The sequence below is a fragment of the Sarcophilus harrisii genome, chromosome 1, assembly GCF_902635505.1.
Source record: "Sarcophilus harrisii chromosome 1, mSarHar1.11, whole genome shotgun sequence".
NCBI classification, from domain to species: Eukaryota; Metazoa; Chordata; class Mammalia; order Dasyuromorphia; family Dasyuridae; genus Sarcophilus; species Sarcophilus harrisii.
In genome coordinates, this window is record NC_045426.1 from 360632762 (window position 1) to 360656232 (window position 23471).

The 23471-nt window shown below is 33.9% G+C and overlaps 1 protein-coding gene across 2 annotated transcripts in view; it reads right to left on the bottom strand.

The window, feature by feature from the left end:
* Window positions 1-317: 317 nt before the first annotated feature.
* Window positions 318-23471, bottom strand: part of SMAD4 (SMAD family member 4) — a 65609-nt gene continuing 42455 nt past the window's right edge. The window contains exons 9-13 of one of the 2 annotated variants that reach the window (XR_004230854.1): window positions 18475-18658; window positions 17267-17435; window positions 4864-5002; window positions 4244-4355; window positions 3296-3381 (exon numbers count right to left, since the gene is read on the bottom strand). Coding sequence is in view for 1 of the 2 variants with exons in the window: in XM_031945949.1 (XP_031801809.1) it covers window positions 3170-3381; window positions 4864-5002; window positions 17267-17435; window positions 18475-18658 (704 nt within the window). In the remaining variant the exon portion in view is untranslated. Of the gene's footprint in view, window positions 3382-4243; window positions 4356-4863; window positions 5003-17266; window positions 17436-18474; window positions 18659-23471 lie in introns of both variants that reach the window. The other variant, XM_031945949.1, reaches the window with a different exon arrangement.

The following is a 23471-nucleotide window of genomic DNA, read 5'->3' on the forward strand; positions in this document are numbered from 1 at the left end:
TGAAATTCAGGGGTCTTAGCACCACTTGGTTTTCTACCAGGTCATGAATTTTTTCATCGACAAAAATTCATCACTAAAGCACTGAAGGGTTACAAACTGCTTAAGGGCAAGTATGCCCTTAAGGACACTGATGAAAACAGATCTTTAAATATTGACTTATGAATACACCAGCAACAAATTTGTAGATCAGTGATTACTGTTAAATGACACAATCTGTGGCTATAGTTGATTTTTTTTTGTTTTTTGTTTTTTTTATCAATACCATTTTGGAAAAATTATATAACTTGTCAGGAAACAATGAATAAAGACAGAAGAAAATAGCCTACTCACTATAATTTTTCAAACTACAATTTAAGAAGTTATAGGCTATATGTAGCAAGTTCAAAATCTTTAGCAAAAGGAGAAGAAAAAAGAAAAATACTGGTTTTCTCAGCCCTGTGTATTATCCAGTATATTTTAGACCACCCAAAAAAGTTCCTTAACCACAAAAGGAGCTGTAATTGATGTTTCTTTTTATTACTTCCGATATAATTTGCTGCAATTCAGTAAATTCATTATTATCCAAACTCCCTGTGGTATTTAAGAAAAAAAAAAAGCTGGAAATAAATCTATCACCTGAAGTTGACAAACATTTAGCAGGTAAACGGATAAGTTAATTTTGGCCCCTGGGGAAAGGGTACAATTGGGTTAGCTAAGCTCAGCAAGTATTTATTAAATACCTACCCATGTGCTGGGGATATGCTAAGCACTGGGGATAATGATAAAGGAAAAAACAGTCCCTGCTTTTAAGGAGTCTATAGTCTATCAATGAACGAATGAGAAGTTCCAATGATCATCAATGATAAGTTCCCCATAACAGGGACATTACAAGTCTGGAAGACTTGTTCTACCTCCACTATCTACCCCATTTCTCAAAATAATTATGAAGGCCCACGAAGTACAAAATAAGGCAATGGATATAACAGCCACACAAAAAGGCCTTAAGCAAGACTATCTATTTCCCAAAACTATTTGAAAAATCATTTTTTCTATATTCTTAAAACTACAGTAGGAGGGGATCTAGAGTCTTTATTTTGATAGATTAATAATAGGCACTAAATTCTTCTTAGGCATAAAGTAGAACCTAAAAGTAGTCCCCTCCTTTATAAAAAAGGATTTGAAAGCACTCAGAGACAGAATCTCAATGCTGCATGAGTTTTGTTTTGTTTTTTTAAAAATACTTTGTACACAGAAGGTGCTTATTATTATCATGCTGTATGTCTATTACACTTTTTAAGTTACATAGCTCACAGGCTTACGTTAAAATTCACAAGATTACTAATATGTTGTTTAATAAGGAGATTAAATGAACAAGAAGTTCAGAGAAGAGAAATATGGCTAAAGTAAGAGATGTTGACATTTAAAGAGGTTTCTACAGACTGTGATACTCTATACCATTCTTGATTTGTAAGACAATATCAAACAATCTGTTTATAGCCTTCTTGTTTGTTAAGTTTATAGGGGCTGCTTAAACAAAAAAGTAAAACAAAAGGACCTAATGAAATCTGTGAGTGATACTATATTTTATTTCACATTATTTATCTTGTAGACAACCAGGCCTATTCCTGCTACTGCAAAAAGTTCACAGAAGATCTTGAACTTCTACACAATAGACATAATGAACAGTGAAGAAGTCTTGTATAAAGTATTAACAACCACGGTTGCTTGTTTACTACTGTATTTTTGCCTGTCATTTAGTAGAAAAATGATTTACCATTGAATTAATGGACTTGAGTGCAAAAAAAATTTTTTTTAAAGCAAACCTAGATTCCAATTTTGTATACTGAGATTTTCAGAGTTTTATTTATACTACTAGCTAGATAAAAAGCATACATATTGTGTCTGTTGTACAGTCAATACAATTGCAACTTTTTCTACTTAAATTCTCTATACAAATTCATTGCCAATTGATATGGTCATTGATGGCATAGGGCTTAGAATAACCAAAAGGTATAAAAAACAAGTTTGCAGTCTTGCCCCAAGATACAAAAACTGAATTTCAAACAATGTCATAACATACATGATTTAAACTGTATACGAAAAATCACACATCAAATCAAGTACAAAAATAGTTAAACTACCCATTATGAACAATTGTAATGTTTCCATTATTCTGCACAGTATTTAACACAGATTTTAGCAGTTTCCAAAATACTAGTTATTCATTATTTAGTTTAAGCATCATCAGCTTTGCAGAACAGTGTGACATTTAAGTGGAGTGATAATACTCCTTTTAGTGTTTTAAAAATACAAAAGTTTTCCCTATGAATTAATGAAGGAAAGCAATTCCTGTCCCAGGCTTTTTAGTAACCAGACCCAATGCCCAGAAATTTAAAAAGAACATAGCTACTATCTTCAAAAGGGCAGAGAAATACCTCTTGTTAATCACAGTTATCAGACAAAGAGCAAAATGTAATTTAAAACAAGTTTTTGTTTAGCAATAAGGAATTTTCAAATATGTACATACATATTTGCCTTGGCAAATGTAAAATTGAAGCTGCAATCTAAAATGTGAATTAAAATTTTGTCTTCACTTGTTCAAGTTTCCAAGAAATTATTTTGGGAAGAGGTTACTGTGAAATTTTTGTGACCAAACTTCCTTAAATGCAGAGTCAAGTTGCTCTTAATATTATCAACTCACCCACATGGCACAGTATATTTGATTAAGATATATGCTTAACAGTAACCACTCACATACAGAATGAAATAGAGGTGAATTACCTTTAAAAACTTTCTCTGCATTTAAACATTAGCAATGATGAATTTATTCTGTAGAATAACATCTATAGATTATGTATATAGGTTTTGCACACAAAAGGCTCTAAGTATGTGCTAAAGGTTACATTTTCCAGCACTGGAATGATTCCTTCATATATAGCTAGTGAGGACTTCATCTGGATATGTTTTTCCCCTAACTTCAAGCTCCAAGTCATATCTCATACCTGAACAAGTTTCTAAATGAGGGAAATTTTAAAAATCCAGTTTCTGTCTGCTAGGAGCAAGGCAGCAAACATATTTTCCAACCTTTTATGAAAAGATTAAGCAGAACAAAAGTAAAATATATCTTCAGGTTATAAACAAGAGTATTTTACAGTCCACCATGCTGACACTTGGCCACAGCACAAAGATCTCAATCTAATGGCTGTGGGTCTGCAATAGGCATGGTATGAAGTACTTCATCTAGGAGTTGGAGGGCACGGTGTAAATGAATCTCAATCCAGCAAGGTGTTTCTTTGATGCTCTGCCTTGGATAGTCAGGGCCCCAGCCTTTTACAAAGCTCATCCTGAGTATGCATAAGCGGCGCAGGTCATCCACGCCAATCCCAGCAGCTGCCGACAGACCTGACAGGAGAGAATGCAATGTGTCAGATAGACAGGTTGATTTCCCCCCTCCTCCCCACATTCCAAGTTAAGTAAAATGACCAGTTTTTCTTCAGTATCTGCTCAGCATACAATCTCTTTGCCAAAGTGCCAAAAAACAACTGGAGACTTTCACTTGACAAAAAGGGTCTGAAAACACTTTGGGCTGAGGTGGCTTGATGCTCACAAGTGCTTCTAGTATCTACCTATATAAAATATCAAATGACCACAATCTAGAAACACTCCCCCTAGCTTTGTCTTTAGAAGTGGAGGTAAAAGTGGAGACAACTCAAGTTTAGGCCACAGTAGTAAGTACACAAATAATGGACTGGTTACAAGAACCTTAGTGTCTACATCTATCATTAACACAGCCTAGTTGGAAATAAAATATAGGGAGTAAAGAGATTGTTTCTATTTCTGGTTCTACTAGGATTTCTTTGACCCGAGATAAAATTCTCTGTGCCTCAATTTCCCAGTAAATAAAGTGGACAAAGTGTTACTATGTTATTTAATGGGGGTGTTGGAATGAGAATGAGGATGTTGGTAACACTTCTGAGATCTCTGGTGAAAATATTTTATGTCATCAACAATTACATTGATGGTTTTGATGCCTAAGGAATTAAAAAAGCCAAACTGTCATAATTCAAAATTAAACGCTAGCTAGCACTAAATTCTAAACTGAAACTACAATGGAGATTATTTTACATCTCATTTTCAAGTCAGAACATATATAGTCAATCAGAACCCATCAATATAACAATGAAACTAATGGGAAGAATTTGCATGTACTGTAGAGAAACCTGCAGGGCCACTGCAGTTTTCTTAGCCAGTGTGATTTGCTTACCACACTGAAGAGGTTAAGAACAGGGGTTGAATGAATCACTAGTTATGCCTTCAGACGTGGAAGATGGTGCCACGTGTTTCCATCATAAAAGTCTATAGTCAGCAGTTTAACTCTGCAGTAAAAAATTCCCCATCAGTGTGAAACCTGGCACACAGTTCAATTTTACCCTAAAATTAAAAAAAAGTTCTACACGTTATCAAATACCACCCTCACTCAGTTTTATCTCCATGCTTAGAATAACTTAACAATGAAAAAACTCTAAGAGGTGCCTGATTCTGAAATCAGGTTTCACTTTCCTGCTAAAATTAAAAAAAAAAAAAATTGCAGCCCACCCTGATAGAGCCTCTGGCCTGGTTTAATAGGAAGGAGGGAGCACAAAAGGGTCAATGTGATAGTGCAGTAATTTTTATCATTTTGACCCCACTCTCCTCTTGAAATTAAGAAAAAATCAGTTACCATATAAGAAATTTGTAAACAAATTCATGTTACTTTCCTTAAGTATTATAATCCCAATAAGAAAGGTACTCATCACTTAAAGTAGTTTACAAGGACAGAATGCTAAGCATTAGCCTTTTTTTTTTTTTTTTTTTTTTTAAAGGGCAAATCAAAAGGCCACTTACTGATGGCAGGGGCTATTCCACCTACTGATCCTGGTCCGGGGATATTTCCTGCTACTGCTGCGGCTTGAGCAGCTGCTGCAGCTTGTGCAGTGGCAGCTTGTTGTTGCATCTGACGATGGCACTGACGTAAATCAAATACCTTTTGAAAAAAGTACAAATTTTGTATTATTGAAAATAGCAAGAAAAGGTATTTTAAATCAAAGCTAGTACATCTTTACACCATCTTAAATTTATAGCCCTAATTGTTTGGAACATAATATGTAAAGAATATATTTGGTCTTTTATCTTGAAAAACTGGTATAAATTTACTTAGGAGAGGTGGTGGCCCATAATTCTTGTGTGTATGTTCCCACCTTTAAGTTAAGCTCTAATCTCTGGATATATATTTTTATACTAAGAAGAATAGAGGGAGAAGGGAAAGGTATTCTCTCCCCTTTTGTTCTTCATTTCTCTTGGCAGCATTAAAAAACATACTCAAGAAAACCAATAAAAATGGGTTAAAGATAAAACCAGTTCAAGTAAGTCATAACAAAGAAACTAAAGGAGAAACCACAATGGGTCATTTTTCCAGCCTAAGATCATAAAGGCAGGTGGCCAGAGGAAAAATTGTAGAATAGGCCTGTAACTCTGTCACTCAAACCTAGGATATAAGATTGGAGTATATTTTTTAAATCCCCCAAATAGTTATTATATAGTTCCAGGGACATCCAAAACACAGACTAAGAAGAAGAAGAAGAAAAAAAAAAAAAAAACAAAAAACAAAAAAAAAAAAACAAAAACCCAGCACGGCCAAAAGGGAAATGCAAAATCCTAGAAGTGAATCATGTTTTTTTGGATTTTTTTATTTTTAAAGACATAAATATAATAGGTGTGCTAGAATAAATAGTAGAAAAGAAATTAAAACAATGGAGTAAAGGCTCACAAGACTTAAGGAGACTTGTACTAACAAGAAGCAGCATGTGCCAGGCAAACCAAACTAGTACCAGCACCCTGACCACCATCTCCCCTCAGATAAACACAACCCAAGACCCTGAACCCAAGAGCTCTGAGAACAGCAATGCTTCCAGCTCATTGGCCTCCACCATCTCCCTAGGAAGTAATCCCCATGGAACTGCCTGGCAATTGCTCCTGCATAGGCTGTAGCTACTGAAATCATAAAGTAAATTCTTGCCACCAAAGTTCTTGGTAGTATCAAATAATTGAACATCAGTAACTAATATGATTTTATCAGTCTAAATGATTTGAAAGATGATGATGAGTTGCCATCTGTTTTGCTGCCATATGCTGATGACCATGGGATTTTTCTATCCGACTTGCAAATGAAACCAAACACTCATGTGCTGTCTCTCCCATCAGCATGTGAGCCCTTTAAGACCAGGGGACTATCGTAATTTTTTTTATTTGTACCTCCACTGCTTAGTACAGTGTTTTGTACATACTTTTTGATTTATATTTTGTTCATTCATTTAATCAAGAAGTATAAAATCTTACCTAAGTAAACAGATGCTTTGAAATTTAGAACAAACCAAATAGAACACAAAGGCTCAAAAGGAAATATTAAAATAAAAAGTTTGAAAAAAGAAGGAATAACAAGACATTTCATTAAAAATAACTGGCCTATGGAGAGACTTACACGAACTGATGCTGAGTGAAATGAGCAGGACCAGGAGATCATTATATACTTCAACAACAATACTAGATGATGACCAGTTCTGGTGGATCAGGCCATCCCCAGCAACGAGATCAACCAAATCATTTCTAATGGAGCAGTAATGAACTGAACTAGCTATACCCAGAAAAAGAACTCTGGGAGATGACTAAAAACCATTACATTGAATTCCCAATCCCTATATTTATGCACACCTGCATTTTTGACTTCCTTCACAAGCTAATTGTACAATAATTCAGAGTCTGATTCTTTCTGTACAGCAAAATAATGTTTTGGTCATGTATACTTATTGTGTATCTAAGTTATATTTTAATATATTTAACATCTACTGGTCATCCTGCCATTTAGGGGAGGGGGTGGGGGGGAGAGGTGAAAAATTGGAACAAGAGGTTTGGCAATTGTTAATGCTGTAAAGTTACCCATGTATATATCCTGTAAATAAAAGGCTATTAAATAAAAAAAATAATAATAATAATTGGCCTAGAAACCAGATCAAGAAGAGGGTGTTAAAAAGCACTTGATTTATTCAAGTTACACACCTGAGTTAAAGCCATGACTAAAAAAGCAAAACAAACAGAAAAAGAATATTTCAAGAAATTATGGACAAAACTGATGTAAAGTGACTATATTCCCGTCAGGAAGAAGCCCAACCAGCTATTATCAAATATAATCAAATTCCAAGACTATCCTATTTTGTATAGCGTTATTGCTGAAATGGAACTCTTGTCTATCCCTCAAACCTTGGTGCATCTTTAAACAACTTCTGAGATAACTTTAGACAGGTCTAGGACCTGGTCTGCTAGATTCACTCAATATGGCTCCTTGATTCCCCTATCTTTGAGCTCCCTAGGACTTCTTTGACCCTCCCTCTGAGTTCCTGCCTTTACATCTCTGGTCTCCCTGACAAACTCCCAAGGCTATATTTTCTCTATACAGTGTCTTCTTATGATGAAGACCTTTGCTAAATTCTTTCTAGGACTAAGCCTACTATGAGGTTACTCTCTCTCTCTCCTTTCTTATAATACCTTCCTTTAATGGCATCTTTATCCTTACTCTAGCTAACTTTGGTTAAGTCTACTAAACTCCTCTATGGATCTAACTTGCCAGTCAATGGCCTACACAAGCCTCATGGCAATATTTCTTTAATGGATTCTTTCAAATTCCTTTCCTTTGTAACTCTATTGCTTTCCCAACTCTATTTCATATTTGCCATTTCTGGTGCCTATTTCATCTCTTATTTTGTCTGTAAATTCTTCTCCTAAATAAACCTTTCTTTTTGGCAAAGAAAATGGCCTTTGTGAATTTTTCACATGTTTATTTTGAACTAGATAAGGCGATCTCAATCTCATCAAAATTATCCAGACTTATTAGAAACAAGAGGATAAAGTAAAACTAGAAAGAATTCAACAATCAAAACAGAAATCAAACATTATTCTCAAATCTGATGATAAAGAATGCTACCTACATGTTGACAGAAAGAAGGTAGAGAAAATATGCAGAATAAGACACATTTCTGGATATAGGCAATAATGGATTTTTTTTACTTGATTCTGTATATTTGTTACAAGGATTTTTTTTTTCTTTTTTTCTCCTTGCCATGGGGAAAGAAAATAAATGTTTGATAAAATTATAGAAATTGGAAAAAAATTTTAATCCACTGATAACTTTCTAAAAAACAAAAACAAACACACCAAAAAAAATCCAAAATAAAAACTCCTAGGAATATTAGAGCTAAAATCTAGAGCTTCTAGGTCTAAGAAAATATACTACAATATACTACATTCAAAAAGATCAATAAGTCAAATTAACAAGCATTTATCAAACACTTCCTATGAACTTGGCACTAAGAAAGCACTGGGAATACAAATACAAGCAAAAAGCCAGTCCCAGAGCTTTTTCATTAGAACGCAAAAAAGACAAAACATAAAAGGAAGTTAAAGAGGAAGAGGACAGAAGGTTCAAAGAGTCAGGAATAAAGCCTAAAAAGGAATTAAGAAATAAATATATCTTGTTGGGAGCAATCAGAAGAAAGCACAACAGGGGTGAGAGATCTTTCAGACAGGCAGTTGGGAGAAAGAAATAAGGATCAAAACCCAATGAGGAATGTGAATATTCTGATATACAATCAGAAGAGTATATAAAACACTTGAGAACCGAAGTAGCAAGATACATATAGGAACTATATGAGTACAAATACCAAGCACCATTTACAAAACTATAGATCAGAATGATTGGAGAAATATTAACTGCTTGTTTATTGACCAAAGAAGGGTGAAGAGAAATTTACACAGTGCCTGCTACTTCTAAGAACTATTCTAAGTGCTCTCCGGATTTTATTTCATTTAGTTAATAGACCATGTAAATATAATTTTAAAAAATCAAAATTATATAAATTAATTTACTTATCCAGCACCATGCCAAAACATAGGATTACTTTACAGAACTAGGAAAAAATAATAATGAAATTCATCTGAACAAAAGGGTCAAGAATCTCTAAAGAAATAATGGGAAAAATTGGGATAGAAGTAACCCTGGATGTACCAGATTTCAAACTATATTACAAAGCAGTAATCACTAAATAATTTGAAACTGCTTAAAATATAAAGAGGATCATCAAAAAAATAGATTAAATATATAACATATCAAAACAAACAAGCCAGATAAAATTCAGACCCCAACTACTATTCCACCAAACTCACTATTCCACCAAAATTGCTGGAATGGCTAGACAGAAGTCTTGTAGAAATCAGGTTCAGACTAACTTCTATCACCATACACAAACATAAGCACCCACATGACCTGAATACAAAAGGTAATAAATATCATAACCAATTTAGAGGTACAGAGAAGAAATTATCTGAGATCTATGGATAGAGGACTAGTTTATGACCAAACAAGGGACAGAAAGAATCAAAGGAGTTAAAATGCATGTTTTGGATTACATAAAATTTTAAAATTTCTACACAAAGTCAATTCATCTAAGAGTAGAAGGCAAATAATTAACTGATAAAAAATATTTTTGTAACAAATTTATCTGCTCAGTGTGTCATTTCTAAGATATAAGGAACTGATTCAAATGTTTAAGAGCCATTTCCCAAATGATAAGATCAAAGAATAGGCACAGGCAATTTTCAAGGGAAGAAATCAATAACTACATGAAAAAATGTCCCAAATTATTAAAATTCTAGAAATGCAAATTAAAGAAATTCTCAAATCCCACCTCATGTTCATCAGATCAGCAAAGTCAACAACCCCTAAAAAAAAGAAAATGGAATGTTGCAGGTATTAAGGAAAATAGACACAATGATACACTGCTAGAGCTGTGAATTTGATAAAGCCATTCTGGAATGTCATTTGGAACTATCTGAAGAAAGTTTGCTAAACTGTGCTTAATTGACCTAATGATGCCATGCATTTACTCTAAAAACATTTTTTAAAAGAGGAAAAAGATATAGTATAAAAATATAACAGCTATTTTACAGTACCAAAGACCAAAAAGTTAAGGGAATAGGGACACTTACCAAATGCCGAAAGAATTATGCCATAAGACTATAATGGAATATTGTATCATGAGAAATCACAAAAGGGGTGGTTATCAATGAAACCTAAGAACACTTGTCTGAAATTATGCAGAATTGAAGTGAGCAAAACTAGGAGAATAATGTATACAATAACAATAATAAATACCTCCCCAATTGATAATTGGTCAAAGAATATGAATAGACAATTTTCAGATGAAATTAAAGCCATCTACGTCATATAAAAAATATTCTAAATCCCCACTGATCAGAGAAATGCAAATTAAAACAACTCTGAGGTACCACCTCCCCTATTTTAGATTGGCTAGATGATAGGAAAAATAATGACAAATGTTGGGAGGAAATGTGGGAAAACAGGAACACTAATGCATTGTTGGTGGAGTTGTGAACTGATCAAACCATTTTAGAGAGCAATTTGGAACTATGCCCAAAGGGATATCAAACTGTGACCTTTGATCCATCCAGCAGTGTTTCTACTGGGCTTGTATCCCAAAAGGATCTCAAAGGAGAGAAAAGGATACACATGTGTGGTGAATTAGAAAATGAGTAGATGCCTGTCAACAAAGGAACAGCTGAATAAGTTATGGTATGTGAAAGTAATGGATTATTATTGTTCTATTAAAAAATGATAAACCAGCTGATTTTAGAAAGGCCTGGAAAGATTTATATGAATTGATGCTGAACAAAAAAAAGCAGAAGTGGGAATATATTGTACAAAGCAAGATTGTGCAAAACTCAATTATGATAAGACTTGGTTTTTCTCAGTGGTTCAGTGACCCAAGGCAATCTCAATAAACTTTGGATAGAAAATGCCACCCACAGCTAGAGAGAGAATTATGGAGGCTGAATGTAAATCAACAAATGCTATGTTTACTTTTTTTTTTCTTTTTCCTCTTGGTTTTCCCTTTTTGTTTTGTTTTTTCTACTTCAACATGATTCATAAGTAAATAAATTAAATATGAATGTACATGTATAATAAAAATGGCTTTTTTTACATATAACTAGAAAAAAAATTAACAAAACAAACAAACCTAACACTACTGAAAGGCTAAGAATTTTGATCAAAATGCTGATCAACCATGATTCCAGAAGAATGATGATGAAGCAAGCCACCTACCTCCTGAACAAGATGATGGATTCACTGGCAGAATAAGACATACTTTGGAGATGGCCAATGCAGTAATTTGTTTGGTCAATTATGCATTTTTTTTTTTTTTTTGACAAACATTCTAACAGTCGGGGAGAGTGGGTAAGGAGAGGAAGAGAAAAGTGATTTACAGTTAACTAAGACCAAAATAACATCTGATTTTTAAATCCCCCCCAAAAAAGTTATTTTGGTGTTTCTCCCCCACTCCCACAATAAGGAATGATTTATGGTGAGCCTTCAAAATTGTCCTGCCTAGACTCCTTTATAATAAATAACATACATTTACTAGGTATAAGGTTATAGATTAGACTAGGAGTCATGGAACAAGGCAAAAGTCATAGGTCCACTGAACACTTAATTCCATTACTTACCTACTTACTAATAAATCACCAACTAATGTTCATTAAAAATTCTCAACTCAGGGGCAGCTAGTTGGTGCAGTGGGTAGAGCACCAGCCCTGAAATCAGGAGGACCTGAGTTCAAAAATCAGATCTCAGACACTTAACACTTCCCTAGCTATGTGATGTAATGACCCCGTTAGCACCCAGGGTACTTTTCAATCACCCGGAGTCAGGATTAGCAAAAGTCCCTGATCTTTATTCTTTGTGGAAGTGAACAGGAATATGAATATGAGAGCAATTGCGACACGAATTGGGCCAGCAGTCTGGCTCTCTCACTCCACCCCCTAAAATCTCCACCCAATCTCTTATACTGTTGTATAAACTTGCACAGAGAGTGGTCGGGGCCATTCTTTCTCCAAGCATATATTAATAGAGTATTGTCCAATTGGTAATTAGCCTTAAGTGCTCCAGCCTCAGTGCATCTGCTCAGCTTCAGCCCATTACAATGTGACCCTGGGCAAGTGACTGAACCCCAATTGCCTCAGCAAAAAAAAAAAAAAAAATCCCAACTCAACAGGATAAACTTCCTTCTCCTTACCCCAATACATACCCACAGTAACATCATTTTGATATGCTAGATCATAATTAAAAGGGAAGTGGCAGAGGCAGAAATTAACCTTGAAAACAAAAGATAGCATATTTTTTCCAGACTTATATTGAGTTAAGAACCGAAGTGTTAAAATATAAATAGAAACTTCTTCATTCTATATCCATAATGGATATGTACTTAGTTTGGATTTTTTTTTGTTGTTGTTTGTTTTTTGGTATGTTCTTAGTTGACTAACTTCAGTTACAGTATCACATATACAAAACCCATCCACTTCATAGTTGCTACATTATTAGGAATGAACCAAAGTAAACTAAATAAAATCTCCCTTCCCCACCTGAGTTTCCAATTCAAGTCATTCATATATATACAAAAAATAGTCTTCATCTTCCCAAATGTGCAAAATCACAAATCCTCCCACTGTGTAACATCTCTCTTCAAGACATGCCTTTTTCTAGAAAACGTTCATTGATAAACCAGTGAAATAAAAGACACAAACTTTTATTATATATTCATATGTTAGGTTGCTATATAATGTTCACTCTAATTCCATTTTTGTCTGCTTCATAATGAGGTTGAATTCATGTTCATTATAATTTCATTTAATTTCAAATACATAGTTAGTTGGCAGACCCTCTGCAGTGATAGAATGAAGCATCCAAGACATTAAGTGACACCTGCTAATGTACCTGTCAACGGCCTTAATAACATTAGCTTCTTGTTTTTCAAACAAGAATTTACAAAATGAAAAGCAGCAAAACTTAGTAAATTCCAAAAACTAAAAGAACCTGATCTAAAACCTTTGGTAGAGACAATAAAAATAACATAGGTGACTTTATCAGGTTGCTTGGTTTCACAAGTTGTAAACAATTTTAGTGTTTTAGCCTAAATCTACCATGATATCAATAATGTACAAAGTAATTACAATGATAAAAGTTGGTGACTGAAGTACTGATAATCAAATGCAAGAATATCAGTAATGCTTTTTCTCCGACAAAATTATTTCTGAAGTTAAAGACATCAAATCCAAAAGCCTGACAATTCTTCCCAACTACATTGATGGGGAAAAAGTTGCTCTCTTCTGTCAAATTTTAATTCATCCATTATATCATAATGGATTCCATCTGCAAATATTACAACATATTATTAAAGACATCATTAAAATGCTACATCCCATTACTGACAATTTTTAGTTATAATTTAGAATAACTAATAAGTAATAAATAGATTTTGCCCTGGGACCAAAAATACTTCTGAATAGTTTTGAGTTAATAGGCAAACTCCATTTGAACTTCCTTTGTTTGGAAAGTTTCTAGCTAGCTCTGAGATATAGATAAAAGTAATCATCTCTGTCACAATTAAGTGCTTCATAAATATCACCAATGACTAATATTGGTTGATTTCTCCCCAGTGTTGTTTGAATTTAAGTATTTCCTTACAAAAACAATCTAGTGATAAACTTTTATACCAATGCTTTCATAAATCACAATGTAAACATTAAGGCATTAAAAACCTGAACTCTAAATTTAAAAAATGAATTTGAAATTAAAAAATTTTTACTGGGAAGTGTAAAGGCACTCTATTGAAAATATGAACATATGATCCAAATGCCTACTATGCCCAAGACACTGGGACAGTAGATATGGAAATTCAATACTAAAAAGATGACGACCCCTTGTCCTTAAGGAAGTTATATTCTGCTCATATAGACAAGTAATATACATAAACAAGTACAATACAAGGAAAGGTGTGATGCCAGAAAAAGAAGAATTCAAAGTATTTTAGGATAGGAAAAAAAGAACACTTTCTTTTGAGAAAGAGAGGTTGGAGAAAGTGTGGGAGAGTCAAAGCCAAATCATTACAAAGTGGTATTCTGTTGCCTGTTTTGCAACACTAATTTCTTTTTTTCTTTTTAAATTTAATAAGCATTTATTAAGTGCTTTTTATGCCATATTTAGTCATTGGGCTAAACTCCAAGAATACAAATGCAATCTAAAAGTGCCTGCCCTCAAGGAGCTTACATATTGAGGGAAGGCAATGCAAAAAGCAAAGGTGAAAAAGAAGATGAGGGAAAGATGAAAGGTATCATCAAGCACAGCTACATGATAGGGAAAATCCAGTCAGGATCACAACCTAGAGAAGAATGAAAATATGGTGAGTTGGGTGTCCTGTGAAACAGGTTCTAGGAGGAATCAGCCAATGCGAAGGAGCAGTAGGCCATATTCTAGTCCCATGTTCAACTTTTCCAAAGGCCTCAAATAATGCACTGATAATTCTATTTCTGCAGAATTCCAGTAACCAGTCTTAATTAGCAGTCGTGTTAGATTGCTAGTGCTTATTAAATATACATTTCCATCCTCCTTCCTCCCAATTCCAGCTATATGATTTCCTGCAGATGTTCCAGCTTGGTATATCTAGTCATTATGCTATGGAGAAGTATAAGTGTCTCGCACCTAGTACTCTTTCACTATTGACATTCAGCACTAAAGTGGTTTGATGAAATCCAAAGGAATACAGAGAATTTCAGTCAGCTCTCAGGATGAATTTTCAGACAGTAAAGACTGGTCTGTTTTCAAATGATTTACAAAAGAAGTTCTGAGGTCATAATTTATGTTAGGTAGCAATGGAATGGTGGCTAGAATATTACAACTAGGAAGCAAGCAAGCATTAGCCCTCCAATTTAGTTGAGGTACAGGTTGATTTGGCATTAAAGAAAATGTCCCAAATGATTCTTCTCTTTTATAATCCTGTTTCAGAATTCCATGATAAAGTCCTCAAAATGGGTCTCCCCTGGTAAGAGATTTATATAGATGCATCTCTCTCTCTTTTTTAAAAAAATTATAGCTTTTTATTGACAAAATACATGCATGGCATGGTATGGCACTGACCAGTTCAAAAACTTCTGTTCCAACTTTTCCCCTCCTTCCTTCCATCCCCTCCCCTAGATGGCAGGCAGTCACATACATGTTAAATATGTTAAAGTATATGTTAAATACAATATGTGTATAAATATTTATACAACTGTCTTGCTACACAAGAAAAACCAGATTTAGAAAGAAGGTAAAAATAACCTGGGAAAAAAAACAAAAATGTAAGCAAACAATAACAGAAAGAGTGTAAATGCTATGTTTGTAACACTAATTTCAAGTCTGATATTCTTTTTACCACATTATATTACTTCCCAAAAAAGTTCCCAAATATCCAGAGAATTAGTTATGAAAAGAAAGGAATTTGAGGGTAGAAAGAAAATTATGACTTCCTGGTGGTAGATTCTAGTTAGTATGATATGCAGTCTTAATTCACTATTGAAGGGATTATACATAATACTTGCTGATTTATTTGGTCTAAAAGATTAAATAACAACATTGGTACTAATAATTTTAAATGAATCAAAGGAGAGGGATCAAGAAAAGACCTGTGATTTCACCACTATAGAGAAATTTCCATCTAAGTTACCAATCAATGCACATTATCATGTACCTTGGAATCTACAGTCTACAGTCTTAGAGTTTCTACAGAACCAAGTGGTTAGGTAACCTGCTCATGATCACAGTCAATGTGTTAAAAGCAGCATTTGAACCCAGGTCTTCCTGGCCTCAAAGCCACCTCACTATCCATTACATTAAACTTCCTCTTTGTGAAACAAATAAGGATTTGTTTATTTAAATTATTTGGAAATATGGATGCCCCTTCCTCTCCCTCCCTCCCTCCCCCCCCCCCTCTCTCTCACACCTTACACACACACCTTAGGTTCTACTGTCCAAAGATTTATTAATAAATAAAATGCAACTGCTTAGATTTTGTGTACATCCAAGATACTTTTTTATTCTTGACTAATAAGTTGAAGAATGGACTGACATATTTGCATAAGTATATGAACTTTTTTCTTGTCAATTAAAAAAAATGGAATAGTGCTCCTCTTTTTGCACTGTGCATTTAAAATGAAATACTTGCTAAAATTTGTTCACTGCTTACAAAAAAAAAGCTTGGGATCACTGTAAAAGTGGTCAATCACAGTGCTGATGGATGTCTTTGTCTTTAGATAAAGTGCCACACTCTGGGTATTCAAGTATGATACTTTTGCTCAAACATTAAACAAAGCTTTCACTTTTATGGCAATTCAAAAGTGTAGTTTATACCAACAATTAAATCTTAATATAAAAAATTTTGTTACTGCAGAAATGATCTTAAATAAATCCAAAATTTTAATGACAGTAAGTTATAAGCAGACCCCTAAGAATGTGGCTTGTAAGGACCACCATTTCTACACTAGATATGTTTGACTCAGTTAATATGGTACCTTAAGTAACTTCTCAGAAACTAAAGAAACCTCCTCAGACACTATTAATCAGCATCCAGTAAAACCTCACTAAATTCATAAAAATAGTCACAATTTGCTAAAAAAAAACAAAAACAAAAACAAAAAAATCCCCACAAATTATTAAATTACCATTCTTTTTATGTGAAATGGATATTATTAAATGTGAATGAGATTCATATATACAAAAGTTAGTGAAAACAAGGAAATTCACAATAGGCCTAAATTACACAATAATGAATCAAATATAAAATTCCTTTAACATACAAAAACAGCTAGATCAGATGCTGAAGACATATTGAAAGATTTTTAATTTTTTTCAGTCCTTAGTTTGAAATATAATTTTAGAGTGCATTCCCATCACTTATAAGATACTAAAAATTTGTGGGGAATAAATTTTTAACTTTTTTTATTCAATGAGAACCAATCTCATAGAACTGTATTTTTACAAACTCCAAATGAATATAACTGGAATTTGTAAGGATCCACTGCATTTAAATATTTTTATAACTAATAAGTTTCATGTTACTCTAAAGTATAAATTTTATAAACGTATCAACTACCAAGAGCCTGCTAACTGAAGAAAAAAAAAAATCACTAAACAATTAGCTCACAATTGCTTCTACAAAAAACACTACATTCTCAGAATATTGAGCATTACTTTTCTAATAAATCCACACTTACTATAAATAAGCACAAAAACCAATTCATTTTCCATGTAACCCAAATTCTTGTAAGTGGTAACAATTTTAAAATTGGGCACAAATTTTAAAATACTAACCTTTATATATGCACTTGGATAAATTTTATGAACAGCATCTCCTGGTGCTCGTCCAGCCTCTCGATCTAAGTAGTAACTCTGCACAAACACTGCATGATCACTGAGGCACCTAACCCAAACATCACCTTCACCTTTACATTCCAATTGCACACCTTTGCCTATGTGTAACCTTAAAAGAGAGAAAAGAAAATTAAAATTTAATGTTCTTGCACATTTTACCAAAATTTGTTAACACATTTAATTAATGATTCTTTTATCCCTGAGAGAAATTATTTCTCATATTAATAACCAATTATTAAGCTTAAGATTTTTTTCTTTTCTTTTCTCATACAGAAATTAAACCCCAACAATATTAATGCAGCTAGCCTTTGAAGGCCATTACTAACTTTGCTCTTTAATTTTCCCTATCTAGGCCATCTTACTTACATGGAAATGTTAACCCCACTAAACTAGAAAAACCTTACAAAAATAATCTAAGCTAAGTGAATTCCAGCCCATTGTGAATTCCAGACTTGAGGGGGTACAGTTAGGCTGGGGGGCAGATTTTGCAAAGTTAGAGAATACATTCCAAATATTCATATGGACTCTTTGTGCCCAATCAATGGGAGAGCATTCTGAACTACTTTTGGTTTGATCAGTCACTAATCAGACACACTGTAACTTAACTCTAACATAGTGATGCCATTTGGTCCTCTTCCAGAATGAAAGATGAAAACCACCACAACACCACCACCCAGATTGGGGGTGGTCTAAGAATAAAGAGCAATATAATCAAAGTAGGTTTGCTTCTCATTATAATATCCATTCTCTTACTGTTAATCAATAAGAATTGTTTCCTCCTTTGCCCCTATTGGGAAAGCTCACTCTTTCAAGAGGCCTTTAAAGAGGTCTTCCCTTTACAGAGAAGGCCAAATTGACCATCTTTCTATTAATTATTTACTAATATAATTAACAAAATGATTAATTACTCAGAAATTGTCTTTTGAACTTTTTATACATCACACCCCATCTCTTAACCTAATAAATTAAACTATAGAATCACTAATTATTTAGCTACTTAATGACAGAACTAAAATTGAAAAAAAAAAATTTACATTACTCCCCTCACTACATAAAAGCCTATGTAATCTATATAAGACCATATGCATTAGAAAAAACATGACCAATTCTTACTTTGCCCACATTCACATTTGTTTTTGTCATGTTACCTTGCTCTCTCAATAGCTTCAGTTCTGTGCACGTTGGAGAGCTGACCCAAGCAAAAGCGGTCTCCTCCAGATGGGTCCACATATCCATCAACAGTAACTATTGGGCAGCTTGAAGGAACTTTAAATGTCTCTCCTACCTGAACATCCATTTCAAAGTAAGCAATTGAACACCAATATTCAGGAGCTATAGGGAAAAGCAAATGGAGCTTGAACACAAGAGATACTAGAATGACTTCCACATCCACAAAGTAATTATGCCTAAAACTCTTCCTTAGAGCTTCTGGACTACCATAAAATTCATTCAAAGGAAGGAATATTAAAAGTACACAAATAACATTTTTACCTCTTGAGATTATAAAAAAAAATTTAATTTTCATGCAAGCATAGTTTTGTAAAATTATTGAGCATCCACTGTGTATAGAGCACCACATGTGCTGTTCTAATAAAGACTGCTCCTTAGAAGATTGTCCATTAATGGGTTGGAGTCAAAGTTTTTCCATATAGGTAACTTTCTTAGAGATTATATTCCATTGGCTCATTCTTGAAGAAACCAAGATCACCTTCCTACAACAATGAGGAATCTGAATAGGACTCTGTTGCAGGCTAACACCAATGGAGTCACAACATATAAATTCCAAGTATCCAGGATTGAAAAATTGGCATTTAAAAAATAATTTGTCAATAGGCAATAGAGATGGGAGATTCTGAAGGTGACTTTGATGTTAAATAGACAATGGCTAAATGTGATCATGCCTTTATTGAGGTTTGCTAGTTAACCTCAATTAACTGAGAAATCTGTTAACTGCTAAAAGACACAGGAATGACTGAATGATAGGAGGAAAAAGCTTTATAAGAGGTTTAATCAAACTCCTCATCAATTGATAGTCAACATCTAAGATCAGCAGTCTCAAGCATTACTTCAACAATTTTGGCACAATATCACTGAGTCCACTTCATCATAATTATTAGGAAATCTTTCATTATACTGAGCTGAAATCTACCTTTCTGTTAACATGGAATCCGCCTGCTTAGTTATCATCTCTGGATTCAAACAGAGCAAAAACTAATTCTTCTATCCAATAGATACCATACCTCCTATAACTAATGGAGTAATAATAAAGGAAATGTGACATAGAGAAACTAGGTCACTTCCTTAAGATCACATAGACAACAAGAAACATTGTTAGGATCCAAATTCAGGTTCTCTAATTACACATTTCATTACTCCATTAGTCATAATTAATTTCCATTAATCTATTCATTTCATAGAGCTCCACACAGTTTGCCAGGATTTGTAGTTTAAGTGATAACACAATTCAATTCAATTCAAATGTCTACCATGTAGAAAGTACTGAAAATACAAGGGCAAAAACAAAACAGTATCTGCCCTCAATGAGTTTATTATATTCACAAGGGAAAATACAACCTGAAAAAATTTAATAAATAAAGTATATAAAATAATACAAAACAATTTCAAAAGTTTTTTACAACTTTAGGACAATCAACATAAGTAAGAAAAAGTAAGAAGTGGCACCTCAGGTAAAAGTTGAAAGAAGCTAAGAACTTTAAAAGGAAGAAGGGAAAGGAATACATTCTAGAACAATCCGCTCAGAAGCTATTTGAGTTGAGTCTTAAAAATGGTCAGAGAAAGCAATTAAGAAAAAGGTGAAGGGGCATAGTATCCCAGAGATGGATACAATCAGCGATAAAGAGAAATGGGAATATCATGGGCAAAGAACAAAACGAGGGTTTGCTAGTTTAGGGCTTCTTAAACTTTTTCCATTCAAAACTCCTTTTTGCCTGAGAAATTTTTATGTTTCCCCAGGCACACAGGTATATAAAATAGGTATACAAATCAAACATTTTTGTTTAAGAAGATTTGTGCTATATCTTAATGGAGAGAGAGAGAGAACATACCCTTTTATGTGTGTGTGAATATGCACTGTCTACCCTAGAACTAAGAAATGGGAGAGGAAATCCCAGAACTACAAATTATCACTTTGATGTTCCAAAGAGTAAGAATTCTGGAAAAGAAAGGACTAAAAAGTTATTATTGTCCAGAATTGTTGGTTGCCTCACTCTAGTCCTAAAAAAGAGCTAACTGTTAAGCAGCCACACTCCCAGCACTTCACTGAGTGATAACTCCAGCAAATGCAGATAATAGGGGGAAAGGGGAGAATAGTCAAGGTGGGAAATTTTTACTAGTCTCTCTGACAGAGAAGGTGAAGATATATGCAAATAAAAGCAAAACTATGCGTTAAGAGACTACAAGCTAAAATTCCAGAAGACAATAATTATGCAACTGATAAAGAAATGTAGAGCTCTCAGCATAAGAAAAACCTGGGAAAACAAATAGCTTATAACAGAAGATGGAAAATTTCACTCAGGAAGTAGGTAGCCTATAAAACAGAATAGAGAAAAGAAAACTAAATATTTTAATAAAAAAATTTAAAACAAAGTCAAAAACAAACAATTAAAATAAATGCGTTAGCTATCAAAAACTTTCCTGAGAAATAAAATTAGGAAAGAATTTTAAAACCACCAACTTCCTTAAGGATTGTGACAAAAGAAAAAAACTGGAACTACAAAGCAAATCCACTTGAAGGAAACACCAAATTTAATAAAATCAAAAATGTTACTGTCAAACTCCAGAACTTCCAAGTCTGTGGGGAAAAAATATAAGCAACCACAAAGACCAAGTAACCAGGAACTATAGTAAAAGATAACACAAAACTATATAGCAAATATAAGATGCAGCAAATATATGAGAATATAAGCACTAATTATACTAAACCTAACACAAGACTATATAGCAAATATAAAGCTTGGAATTAGATACAGCTAAATGGAAAAGAAAAAACCTAAAACTAAGACTAACTCATCCTATTATAATCAAGAAAAAATAGATTTCTCCAAGAGAATGATAATTTTGAAGCACTCCTGTCAAAAGTTAGGAATAATTTGTGAATGAAGAAAGTATAGGAAGAACCTGGAATTGAGCAGCAAGACAGAGCAGCAATACCTTTAATAAGGTATAAGAATTGAGAAAGGCATCATCAATAAAAGTAAAATGAATCAATAAACATTTATTAAGTGCATACTACATGCCAAGCACTTGAGCATTAGGGATACCCAAAAAAAAAAAAAAAAAAGCAAAAGACAGTTCTTGTTTTCAAGGAACTCATAATCACATAGAGGAGACAACATGCAAATCAATATATACAAATAAACTGTATTAAAGATTAATAGAAAATAATTGATAGGAGGAAGGCACTAGAAATAAGAGGGGTTGGGAAAGGCTTCCTGTAAAAGATGGGATTTCAGCTGAGACTTAAAGGTAGCCAGAAACTCAATAAGCAGAGTTAAGGAGGTAAAGTATTATTGCAGATATGCAGAACAGCCAGCAAAAATACTCAGAGCCTAAGGATGGAATGTCTTGTTAATGGAACAGCCTGATGTTCACTGGCTCAAAGAGTATGTAGAGGGAAATAAGGTAGGGGGAAAAAAAACTGGAAAGGATAAAGGATTTAGGTTATGAAGGGATTTGAATATTAAAGAGAGTATTCTGTGTTTGATCCTAGAAGCTATAGAAGCTACTGGAGCTTATGAAGTAGGGGGAATGACATGATCAGATCTGCAGTTTTAAAAAAATTATTTTAGTGGCTGAATGGAAAAGAGGGAACAGAGGCATACAGACTCATCAACAGGCTATTGCAATAATCCCTCATAAGATAACAAGGGCTAGAGTAGTGACAGTGTCAGAGGTGAAAAGGGGAGCAGATCTGAAAGCTGTTGGAAAGATGAACCTGAGAGACTTAGAAATAGATTGGATATGGGGGTGGGGAAAGAAAAGGAAGAGAATGAGGGACAGCATTGAGTCAAGGATAACTTCCAAGTTGTAAGTCTGTGACAGTAGGATGACAATATTGCCCTTTACAGTAAGAGTGAAAAGGAGGTAAGTGGGTAGATGAGTAAAGGTTTAGGTAAAAGATAAGTTCCGTTTGAACATGTTTAGTTTAAGACATCTCCTAGATATCCATTTTGAGATATTCTAAAGTTTGTTAGAGATGCAAGATTAAAAGTCAGCAGAGACTTTAGGCACAAAAAAGATAGATTTAAGAATCATCAGCATAAGGATGGTAATCAAATTCATGGAAGCTGATAAGATTACCAAGTGAAGTAATATAGAGGGAGAAGTTTTCTCTATGTACAGTATAGCATCCTGAGGGAAATCTATGGTTAAAAGGTATGATGATCTGGAGGAGCAAAGCCAACCAAGAAACAGCAATCAGAGAGGAAGGAGACTAAACCAGAAAGAATGGTGTTCCAAAACCTACAGAGTAGAGAGTATCAAAAGCAGAGAGAGAGCTCAGCAGTATCAAAGGCTGCAGTGAGATCATGGAGAATAAGAACTGAGAAAAGGCCACTAGATTTGGCAACTAAGAGATTACAGATAATTTTGGAAAGAGAAGTTTCAGTGAAATGATAAAGTTATAAGTCAGACTATCTGGATTTGAGAATAGAGTGAGAGGAGAGAAAGTAGAGACACCTACTATAGATAGGTTTTCTTGAGATGCTTAGCTACAAAGGAGAGAAGAAATATGAGGCAACAGCAAGACTAGAAGGATCAAATGAAGGTTTTTTTTTAAATAATGGAAGAGACATAGGCATGTTTGTGGGCAGAAGAGAATGTTACAAAACGAAAAAGCAAAGTCAAGAATCAATGATAAAAAAAAAAGGGAAAAGAGAATTGAAATTACATGGTTCAGACTACAGATTATTAGTACCAAGTTCATTTTCTTTCTTCCCTCATATTTGTTTTAGTGAGAGAAGTCATAAGATATGCTTTTCTTATAACATAGATCTAGAGCAGTAAAGTACCTCAAAAGTCAATTCGCCTAATTCCCTCATTCTACAGACAAGGACACTAAAGCCCAGAAAGGTTAAATATCTTCCAAAAGATTTGACATGGAAATTGAGGAGAGATGGGAGTTAGG